This window comes from Oncorhynchus tshawytscha, linkage group LG02 (assembly GCF_018296145.1).
Source record: "Oncorhynchus tshawytscha isolate Ot180627B linkage group LG02, Otsh_v2.0, whole genome shotgun sequence".
Classification (NCBI taxonomy): domain Eukaryota; kingdom Metazoa; phylum Chordata; class Actinopteri; order Salmoniformes; family Salmonidae; genus Oncorhynchus; species Oncorhynchus tshawytscha.
In genome coordinates this window covers 61,600,210-61,611,407 of record NC_056430.1, presented here as the reverse complement: position 1 = coordinate 61,611,407, position 11,198 = coordinate 61,600,210, and the positions used below count along the sequence as shown (strand labels likewise).

The 11,198-nt window shown below is 38.8% G+C and overlaps 2 protein-coding genes across 2 annotated transcripts; both read right to left on the bottom strand.

Moving 5' to 3' along the window:
- Positions 1 to 314: 314 nt before the first annotated feature.
- Positions 315 to 3,100, bottom strand: LOC112265376 (CB1 cannabinoid receptor-interacting protein 1). The gene is made up of 3 exons (XM_024442604.2): positions 2,320 to 3,100; positions 1,568 to 1,712; positions 315 to 1,245 (listed from the first exon to the last, which is right to left on the bottom strand). Exons 1-3 carry the CDS (start codon positions 2,694 to 2,696, stop codon positions 1,081 to 1,083), a joined length of 687 nt encoding a protein of 228 aa, XP_024298372.1. The 5' UTR covers positions 2,697 to 3,100; the 3' UTR covers positions 315 to 1,080.
- Positions 3,101 to 4,718: 1,618 nt separating this feature from the next.
- Positions 4,719 to 10,802, bottom strand: LOC112265388 (F-box only protein 48). The gene is made up of 3 exons (XM_024442641.1): positions 10,702 to 10,802; positions 6,406 to 6,744; positions 4,719 to 6,203 (listed from the first exon to the last, which is right to left on the bottom strand). The coding sequence occupies exons 2-3, from the start codon at positions 6,700 to 6,702 to the stop codon at positions 6,042 to 6,044; spliced, it is 459 nt and encodes a 152-aa protein (XP_024298409.1). The 5' UTR covers positions 6,703 to 6,744; positions 10,702 to 10,802; the 3' UTR covers positions 4,719 to 6,041.
- Positions 10,803 to 11,198: the final 396 nt, after the last annotated feature.

Genomic DNA, 11,198 nt, shown 5'->3' with positions numbered 1-11,198 from the left:
TGCACATAAAGACGTTCGGTTGTAAGATTGACTATTGCAGCTCTCTCTTTCACAGGCATGAATAGCCATACTGTACTAGATTTAAAAGATGAGGCCTAATTATTCTAACTGATTGGAATAGGATGTGCAAGTGGGCATGTGAATAAGGGAGCTTACACTGCTAATGAGGACAAGGAAGCAATGGCACAACTGTAGTCTATAAGCAGGCTTCTGAAATGAGAAATGGATCGTAAACACTTGGATCAATTTAAACAACAGCAACAACAAACTACTTATTCCAATTAATGCACAATTATGTTAATCAAGTACGCTAGTAACTGGTATGGGTTTATTTACTTTCACACTTTTCAATTACATTTATAGCAGAACTGAACAGTTTAGGCAATCTGATATCAGTCTGCATCTGAAGAACAAAACCTTTAGGCATAGGATTATTCAGCCATGCATTTACAGACAAAACTGAGACAAAACAATGATAGTGACCCACAACATAACAAGAGTACTTAATAGACTATAGAATATGAATATTTCCATAAAATAATAGAGAAGTTTTAACAAAAAAACTGTCTCCCCCCTTTATAGGCTAATCACAATTGTGCTGTTCAGAAGTAAACAGATGTTCAAAGGCTTAAACAACACTAGAACTAACACATAGGATAACACAAATATAATGTCAATTTATTCATACAACTCACATCACACACACCTCACAGGTAATAAGTCAGGTTAGATACATTTCCACCCACAACTGTCTTCAATCCTGGTCCAGGAGGGCCACAGCTTCAGCATGTGTGGCCAGAGCTAAGCGTCAACACAGCGGATGTTGTATAGCTGTGATTCCCAATGATATTGCTGATAATAACCTGACTATGTTTATTGATTACAACCAATTACGAACAACCCCCGAGATCAGCCTGGTAGATAACTGCCTCCCTCTCTCTAAAACAGACAATTATGGTGCTCAGTGACTTGAAACGCATGCCTACAGTAAGGCTTTTTCCTCTTAAGTTGATGGTAAAATAGTTATTGTGTGCAACTCATCTCCTCTGCTTGTTTGAAGGAGGAGTTGATTGGTGCTCCTCAATTGAACACCTCTTTGTTAATCCACATCAGGCTGCGCGTCTCATTGGGCTTGCATTCATACTCGATGTTGGTGAATTTATTCCCAAACTGGCATTGGTCTCGCTTGTAGTAGTTATAGTACTTTACCTGCCATATTGTCTCGAATTGGCCCGCCTTTCCAAACTGACACAAAAACACACAGAGAAAAGAAAGACATAAATTGAAGGGGCCTCAATCAGATGATGTTGTAGATGACTTTAAATCAATCAAATTGTATTTACTGTCTATAGCACATTTCTTACAACAAATGCATTTTGAAATGTCTGAAAAGAGTTTTGATAAGAGAATTGATGAGTTATTAGTGCTGATAATATCACTATTTTGAGTTAGGTCTAAATATGAGAAAATGTACATTTATATTGCCAGAAGACACCAGTTAATTATCAATAACTCCGTTAGTTACCGCTTAGTTAAAGAATTAGGATGAAGTATTCTACTGGATTACCTCTATGCTGACTTGGACAGGTTGCCTGTCCCCACTCTTGGTGTGAGGCACTCCCTCTGTGTCGTACTGTCCGTGGTACACCACTGACTCCTCATCTTTGGACTGCTGCTCTAGAGGGATGGTGATACCTCCGATGTTCATGGTGCTGGGAATATATGAAACAGACACTTTAGTTAGTGGGCATCATTCCCAACCCCACCCAATGGGCCTGTAGTTTACCTGATTATAGGCTAATGGTAGACCCATTTTTAACGTTATTCTAGTTTTATTTCCTATCGGCAGTGAAATGTTGAGGTGTGAATCAACACGCAAAGGACACTTTCTGTCATCACCCTCCTTGGTTTGATTAAAAATGCATTCACACACTGTGACAACACATTATTTATTAACGCAGAATATCCGTAGGCCCCCAGATGGCTACTGTAGCCTATGCTATTGCATCCAGGCTGTAGCCTATGCATTGTAAAATAGCCTGTAAGATATAGGGGGTATGCAGACATGCTTTTGCAGTCAACCCATTTGGTTGTACAGTACCATGCAGACACATTGGCCTGTATGTCAGAAAAACAACATTTGATCAAACACTCAGGGAAGGCAGGATATAGCGCATGCATCATGCTGCATCCACAGACGCAATGTAATAAGCTATAATAAGGCTGACTGGTGAATTTAATGTGTGTATTGTAAACGAATTCAATATTACTAATGCACATTTCCAGTGGTTTTCTTGATATATAGTGTTTTGTACTTACGTGGCATCTGCATTGGCCGGCTTCATAACCACCTCAACCTTATACTTCGATCCTGTAAGCAATTTTATTGTCCTGCTCTGGCCGAATCTGGTCCCATCCACCTTGAAAAACACCGGTCCATCATTCGGTTGAATTTTTAGAGCGATGGCAATATTTATAATCGGTGGAACATCGTCGACCATGATTGAAACGTAGCCTTTTATGGTCTCGGGGCCCCCTATAATTATTATATTGAAAGCGGAATGATGCAGCGATGGTGCATTTCCAAACGCACCAGAGAGGATGCTGTGACGTGTACAGCTGGCGAAAAGGGTAAAATCACTAACAATGATGGCTGCATCCCTCCCACACAGTTCCTCACTGAGGATAATCACCATACGGATTACAATTATCCATAGCCTTCTGCCATATATAGTCCTACAAATAAAGATCTGATCTGAATGCACGTAATTATACACGGAGTGTACAAACCATTAGGAACACCTTCCTAATATTGAGTTGCACCCTCTTTTGCCCTCAGAACAGCCTCAATTCGTCTGGGCATGGACTACAAGGCGTCGACAGCGTTCTACAGCGATGCTGGCCAGTTGTGACTCCAATGCGTCCCACAGTTGTGTCAAATTGGCTGGATGTCATTTGGGTGGTGGACCATTATTGATATACTAATAATGTTGAGCGTTAAAGTTATTGACTCACTCAAACCCGTGCGCATGGCGCCTACGCCCATACCCCAGGGTAGCAGGGTAGCCTAGTGGTTAGAGTGTTGGACTAGTAACTGGAAGGTTGCAAGTTCATACCCCTGAGCTGACAAGGTACAAATCTGTTGTCCTACCCCTGAACAGGCAGTTAACCCACTGTTCCTAGGCTGTTAAATGAAGGTAGTTAAGTAGTAGTTAAATAAATGTAAAATAAACAAAGACCAGGGAGGTTTTGCAAAGAAGAGTACCTATTGGTAGATCTTTTTTTTTTTAAAGCAGACATTAAATATCCCTTTGTGCATGGTGAAGTTTTAATTAGCTTTTGACAGTGTATCAATACACCCAGTCATGTCCTTCCTAACTCAGTTGCCGGAGATGAAGGAAAACGCTCAGGGATTTCACCATGAGGCCAATGGTGACTTTAAAACAGTTACAGAGTTGAATGGCTGTGATAGGAGAAAACCGAGGATGGATCAACAACATTGTAGTTACTCCTCAATATTAACTTAAATGACAGAGTGAAAAGAAGGAACAGAATAACAGAAACAAATATTCCATTAACCTACAGTGCATTCGGAAAGTATTCAGACCCCTTGACTTTGTCTACATTTTGTTACATTACAGCCTTATTCTAAAATTGTTTCTTCATTCAACACACAAACCCTTATATAGACAGGTGTGTGCTTTTCCAAATCATGTCCAATTTACCCTACATAGACTAAAATCAAGTTGTAGAAACATCTCAAGGATAACCAATGGAAACAGGATGCACTTGAGCTCAATTTCTAGTTTCAGAGCAAAGGGTCTGAATATTAATCTAAATAAGGTATCTGCTTTTTATTTTTGATAAATTTGCAAAAAAATTTTTTTAAGTTTTCGTTTTGTCATTATGGGGTATTGTGTGTAGATTGATTAGGAAAACAATTAATTTAATACATTTTAGAATGAGGCTGTAATGTAACAACATGTGGAAAAAGTCAAGGGGTCTGAATACTTTTCAAATGCACTGCAAATGAAAGAGTGAAAAGGGAGCCTGTACACAATAAACATATTCCAAAACATGCATTGTGTTTGCAATAAGGCACTAAAGTAAAACTGCCAAACATGTGGCAAATAAATTAACTTTATGTCCTGAATACAAAGAGTTATGTTGGGGGCAAATCCAATACAACACATCACTGAGTACCACTCTTCATATTTCCAAGAATGGTGGTGGCTGCATCATGTTATGGGTAGGCTTGTCATCGGCAAGGAGTAAGGAGTTTTTTAGGATGAAAATAAACTGAATAGAGCCAGCACAGGCAAAATCATAAAGGAAAACCTGCTTTAGTCTGCTTTCCAACAAACACTCGGAGACAGATATACCCTGGAGTTACAAAGATGACATTGAATGTTCCTGAGTGGTCTTGTTACAGTCTTGACTTAAATCTCCTTTAAAATCTATGTCTATGGCAAGACTTGAAATTGGCTATCTAGAAATGATCAACCACCAACTTGACAGAGCTTGAAGAATAAATAAAAAATATTAGATGTAAATATTGTACAATCCATGTGTGCAAAGCTCTAATGACTTACCCAGTAAAACTCACAGCTGTAATCACTGCCAAAGGTGATTATAATATTTATTGGGGTGTGAATATTTATGTAAATTAGATATTTCTGTATGCAAATAAAACATATAAAAAAATACTAATACATTTATAAAAACATTTTTTATTTTGGGATATTGTGTATAGATGGGTAAGAAAAAAAATTGAATCCATTTTTAATTCAGGCTGTAACACAACAAAATGTGGAACAATTCAAGGGGTATGAATATTTTCTGACAGCACTGTAAATCTTTGTCTTGTACCTACTAAATGGCATATATACACAATCCATGTCTCAATTGTCTCAAGGCTTAAAAATAATTATCCAACCTGTCTCCTCACCTTCATCCACACTGACTGAAGTGTTTTTAACAGGTGACATCAAAAGATCATAGCCTTCACCTGGATAGTCTTATGTCACGGAAAGCTTTGTACACTCAGTATATTTTGTTTTTAGGTTGCTATATGCTTGCACGGACATACCAGCAGGATGTAGGCCCACACACTGTATTAAACTATAAATCAACAATTAACACTCTAGGGTGAACTATCCTAATGTTCAATGTCTGAATCCATTCATTTGAATATTGTTAGCTATCCCTGTCCGAAGTGCTGACATTGGATCTTGTTAGAAACCGTAGAAAGTCTGTCAATGGATTTGAATTGGCCCTGTCCATGCTGCTGAAAAAGTGGACCTTGGTTAATGAACCCGAAGTTTCATTGCCGTTTAATTTGTGGGTGTGGCTTTTGATACAGTGGCAGATAGTACCATAATTATAAAGACAAAGTCAATTGCCATATTTAAACTATCTGCAATAATTGAATTAGACTATTGAAGATATTATGCACCACACCAAATGTGTTTGTGCATCAAAATAATGATGTCTTTCAATGAATGTATGGTGATCCATGGTGATATAGCCTACAGTGAGTAACACATGAATATGCATGGCTGTACATGAAGTGAACACATGAACAGTCATGTCAAAATTAATTAAAATAGAAAATATAGTGCTCCAGCCCCATATATCTGATACAGTGCATTATGAGTATTATTGTATACAGTATAACTCATATACACACTGTCAACCAAAGGAGTTTAAATAGCTAATAAATACTGCCAAGTAGTAAAAGTGCTAAACTTTAGTGCTATACTGTAGATGCAAATTAACATCTTAATAGCCCACTTTATTCAGTGTGGTGAAGGCCCAATTGTATCACTGATTTAGGAATTCATTAAAGGGTATCGTTATTTTCCTGGAATATAGCCTACCATATATTAATGTATAACAAAAAAAGAAATACGAGGTTGTGATTATTAACCATAACCACATAAAACTGTATAAAAGGTATAAAACAAATCAATAAGTGCTTAAGACATAATTATAGAAGAAAATCTAAAAGGTTCATTCATAGCTCTTTATGGGATTTGCATCTATCTTTCCAGCTCTGCTTCCAGAATCTCACCCCAAGTCTCAACATCCAATGAGCACATGTTCCTGTCCAGTAGTTCATCGGCAGAATGAATGTTGCTGTATCGTCCCCTTAACCATTCGCTCTTCAGAAAACCTCTCCTGTAGTTCCGCACCAGGGTGACCTAATGAGAAATAATTAAAGAATGACAAAGGCATTTGTTATTGAGATAATGCTCTTTGGATGAGTGCCATTTATCGTATTACGTTTTGTAAGGGGGGAGTGTGATGTCTATGATATTTGCGATCTGACAATGATGTTATAGGCAGGTATTCCAGTAGTCTAGCATAACTGAGGTGAAGCTGTTTAAAAGCCAACAGACCCACCTTCCATGACAGTCCATACTGTCTGTCCCCATCAATCTCCTGTTGACAGAAAGCTCGCACAGTCAGGCAATGATTCCTCCAGAGGTGGTCGCTGTCTTCAATGATGTGGTGCCACAGTTTGCAGGTCAACAATGCACTACATAAGCTGTCAATGTCCAGTTCACTAAAAATCTTCAAGCTCATTTCCATGGGCAGCATTTCAGCAAAGTTGTGTGGGCATGTCTCTGTGGCAGAGGTCAAAGTGGGCCTTCTTTCACAGACAAAATAGGCATTGGAGATCCTTTTGGAGACATACATGCTGCATAGTTCAGTGTCCCACACTTTGATTTAACAGTGGCCCTGTGAAAAAGTTTGATAATGAGCAAGGGCATGGTGCAAAAACAATGATTATAAAGGCTTAATACCAATACCTAGCTACCTGTACAATTAATTCAAGTCTAAGTGCCTAGTGCTCGGGGTTGTCACTGTACAGGGCCATATATGGGTCTGGGTCAGTGCAATGGACTAGCTCTGGGGCTTGCTAGCCATGGTTTTGTTAGCCATTTAACATTATCTAACTAGGACACGTTGACTTCATGGCTTACAACTAGAAGCACTTGCCACTCTTATTCTTGGTTAGAATGCAAAGTAGCAAGTAAGCTATCTAGCAACATTAACAATTTGTGTAAATTCGATGAACACCAATCTTTGCATTATGCATGCTGCCAGCTAATACCACATTGGGTGGGTGAAACGAGCACAGCTAGCTACTTATACTTGAGATAGCTAGCCAGGCCCGATTCGATTGAACTCGGCGTGGAGTAACGTTTGCATGCTATTTTGTTAATTTCGTTGTGTCAAATACATTGTAAAGCTTGGTTAGACAAGATATGAACCTTGTATTCTCACATCTCCAATCCAAAGTTAAATCTAGAATTGGCTTCCTATTTCGCAACAAAGCATCCTTCACTCATGCTGCCAAACATACCCTTGTAAAACTGACCATCCTACCAGTCCTCGACTTTGGCGATGTCATTTACAAAATAGCCTCCAATACCCTACTCAACAAATTGGATGCAGTCTATCACAGTGCAATCCGTTTTATCACCAAAGCCCCATATACTACCCACCATTGCGACCTGTACGCTCTCGTTGGCTGGCCCTCGCTTCATACTCGTCGCCAAACCCACTGGCTCCATGTCATCTACAAGACCCTGCTAGGTAAAGTCCCCCTTATCTCAGCTCGCTGGTCACCATAGCATCTCCCACCTGTAGCACACGCTCCAGCAGGTATATCTCTCTAGTCACCCCCAAAACCAATTCTTTCTTTGGCCGCCTCTCCTTCCAGTTCTCTGCTGCCAATGACTGGAACGAACTACAAAAATCTCTGAAACTGGAAACACTTATCTCCCTCACTAGCTTTAAGCACCAACTGTCAGAGCAGCTCACAGATTACTGCACCTGTACATAGCCCACCTATAATTTAGCCCAAACAACTACCTCTTTCCCAACTGTATTTAATTTTTATTTATTTATTTATTTTGCTCCTTTGCACCCCATTATTTGTATTTCTACTTTGCACATTCTTCCATTGCAAAACTACCATTCCAGTGTTTTACTTGCTATATTGTATTTACTTTGCCACCATGGCCTTTTTTGCCTTTACCTCCCTTCTCACCTCATTTGCTCACATTGTATATAGACTTGTTTATACTGTATTATTGACTGTATGTTTGTTTTACTCCATGTGTAACTCTGTGTCGTTGTATCTGTCGAACTGCTTTGCTTTATCTTGGCCAGGTCGCAATTGTAAATGAGAACTTGTTCTCAACTTGCCTACCTGGTTAAATAAAGGTAAAATAAATAAAAAATTAAAAAATTCTTATATGTTACGTTTGATCCCGGAGCTCCGAGGCATGCATCAAAATCGCTAAGCAGTGTACTTCAAAGCAATGTGCCAATGCCTCAATCGCTTTATCAGAAGTACGTGATTAATGACGTTGGTTTCGTCGAACAACCACCTGATTGGTTTCGATCTTATTATAGCTCAGTCAAAGACAGTACAGAATGAAGATTGGAGGCAGAAACTGCTTCTATAGAAATCCTGTTCACAATTGTATTGATTTTATCCATCCATACGGACGTGATCAGGACACAGGTTGAAATATCAAAACAAACTCTGAACCAACTATATTCATTTGGGGACAGGTTGAAACGCATGAAACATTCATTACAATTTAGCTAGCTAGCTTGCTGTTGCTAGCTAATTTGTCCTGAGATATAAACATTGGGTTGTTATTTTACCTGAAATGCACAAGGTCCTATACTCCGACAATTAATCCACAGATAAAAGGGTAAACCTAGCCACTTTCTAGTAATCTCCTCCTTCAGTCTTCTTATTTTCCTCTTCAGACTTTATATGGCGGCTGGCAACCAACTTTAAGTTGCATTACCACCACCAACTGGACTGGAGTGTGGACCTCGGTTCATCTTTCAATCAGCCACGCGTGTATATGCTCGTTGATGCACGCGAGCAGTTTAGATGAAATTATTGAATAACATGCATTTTATTTTGCAAGGCTCACGCACGTAACGCAAGTGGTGTAGTCAACATGTCCTGGAGACAGAGAAACACACACACGTCGTGGCAACTTCTTACCAGTTGCAGGTAGGCTATTTAGATTGGTCATTATGGATCCACCCTTTTTTCATAAAACATTTTAACGTGCTAGAACTGATATAACGGCAATAAAGCAATGGAAAATGACTTTAGGCGCACTAGAGCTCTTTAGATAAATTTGCTTAGAGATGGTTTAAAGTAAACTGCATTCTAATTGTCTTTTCTTTTGTATAACAGTATCAAGCGATGGGTTTTACTCATGCTCAGTTCTATGGGGAAAAAGTCCACAATGAAAATTACATTAAAATGTGCATCTGTTGGCCATCAAGTAGGCTATTAATTTCGATGCCTTTGCAGGCTACTGTAGCCTACCAATTGATACAATAAAATATATGGCAATATCACTGGAGTCAATTCGTGCCACTTGGAGCTGGCAAACAGATTTAATAAATAGCCTATAACTCTGTTGTTGTAACCTTGTGTTATTATGCAATTATTAATGCCCATGTTTAGTTAATTAAATTGGAAGTTATCAATTGTGATCATGGTCACAGCTCTATAGCAAATGTATCATCCTCCACATTTAGTGTCAGTTTCATTGTGAACTTTTCCCTGGAATGAGATGTTGGCCTATCAGGGCCTATAGGCTACCTGCATCTAGCTCAGAAAACCATGGAGAAGTTGAATTGCAATTATAAACCCAGATTTTAGTCAGTAGCCTATGCCTATTGAAATAAGTAAATCTCACAAATAGGCCATTTATAAGGGTTTGAAGTTATCACATCTGGCATATGACGGAACAATTGCCAGAAAATAGCCCAACATTCGTTTTTTAAAGTTCATCCAAATGTTTCTCGTACAGAGATTGCGAGATCCTTTGTCCAACTTTCATCACTCAAACTCTCCTGTCGGATGTATCAAACTAGGTGGTTTGAGCCCTGAATGCTGATTGGTTTAAAGCCATGTTATATTAGACTTGTACCACGGGAATGACACAAACTTAATTTGAAATGTTCTAATTACGTTAATAACAAGTTTATAATAGCAATAAGGTACCTCAGGGGTTTGTGGTATATGGCCAATATACCACGGCTAAGGGCTGTTCATAGGAATAGCCCTCAGCCGTGGTAAATTGGGCATATACCACAAAGAACAGCCCTTAGGTCTGCCCTTATTGCTTAATCATAGCAGTCAAAACAAGTGAAATCGAAACCCATTGATGGAAAATGATCTGGAGTTTAATTTATATTTTCTCTTGCGACATTTTTAAACTCGCAATAATTATTATTTTGATGGAAACACAAATGTAGCTTCTTAGCCTGTTGTTAAAAATTACGTCGACATTCCCTAATTCGCTCGATAACGTAATGGGAAAACGGTCTATTGAATAAATGTGGTAACTCAGTCATTGTGGACGGGTTTTCAGACGTCACTGACGAAAATTAAAACGTGTTTGTCGCTTTCACGAGGTTGGAATACTAACATGTTGAACTACATAAAACATTGGCTCAAATCTAGGTAGTGACTTTCCTTTAATTAACAGTTCGAGGAAATGTACGAATAATTGTTCTCATTGACTAGTGTACGTTACACTGTGTTGATCAAAGCCTCGCGTAATAATGGGGAAACAATCGTGTATTTCTGATTGTATTATCTGTTCAGATAAAAGAGTATGAAAGAACCAAACATTTACCTACCCCAACAAATGTGTAGACCTCCTTGACAGCTCACGGTTTAAATATCCCTTCCGTTAAAAATCTTGTTTACCTACGACGATGACGTAGTCATAGTTTATAGGCCGGCGCATGCGTACATGCTCAACACGAGCAGCGAAGCTAGGGTTAGTTCGATTCGCAACCCCCGGTTCCGCGTATTAGTGGAGACTTCACTTTAGGGCCAATGGAATGGTCTAAATTAAAATGTGCCAACTAATCTCAACTGGGGCACAGGACCATGCAAAACGATAGAAAATAGAATATCTTTGAGATGAATATAACATTTGTGTAACATCAAGGCTAATCAAAACAAAGGTCCTAAGGAAATGTATTAAAGGATACATGTTTAGGCCTTTTACTTGTAAGGACTGGGTAACAACAATACAAAACATTAACAATATGTAGTGCACAAGATGTGCTTACTACTTTAACTGCATAATTCACTTCAGCACAACAGTGCTTTCACGTAAACCAAAAAC

Excerpts from the sequence above, each read along its gene's own strand:
- LOC112265376 (XM_024442604.2), bottom strand. The coding sequence starts at position 2,696 with ATGGTGATTATCCTCAGTGAGGAACTGTGTGGGAGGGATGCAGCCATC. Across the intron at positions 1,713-2,319 it reads CCGGCCAATGCAGATGCCAC|CACCATGAACATCGGAGGTA; the intron begins GTAAGTACAAAA and ends ATATATTCCCAG. Across the intron at positions 1,246-1,567 it reads CTGTCCAAGTCAGCATAGAG|TTTGGAAAGGCGGGCCAATT; the intron begins GTAATCCAGTAG and ends TTTTTGTGTCAG.
- LOC112265388 (XM_024442641.1), bottom strand. The coding sequence starts at position 6,702 with ATGTATGTCTCCAAAAGGATCTCCAATGCCTATTTTGTCTGTGAAAGA. Across the intron at positions 6,204-6,405 it reads AGTATGGACTGTCATGGAAG|GTCACCCTGGTGCGGAACTA; the intron begins GTGGGTCTGTTG and ends ATTTCTCATTAG.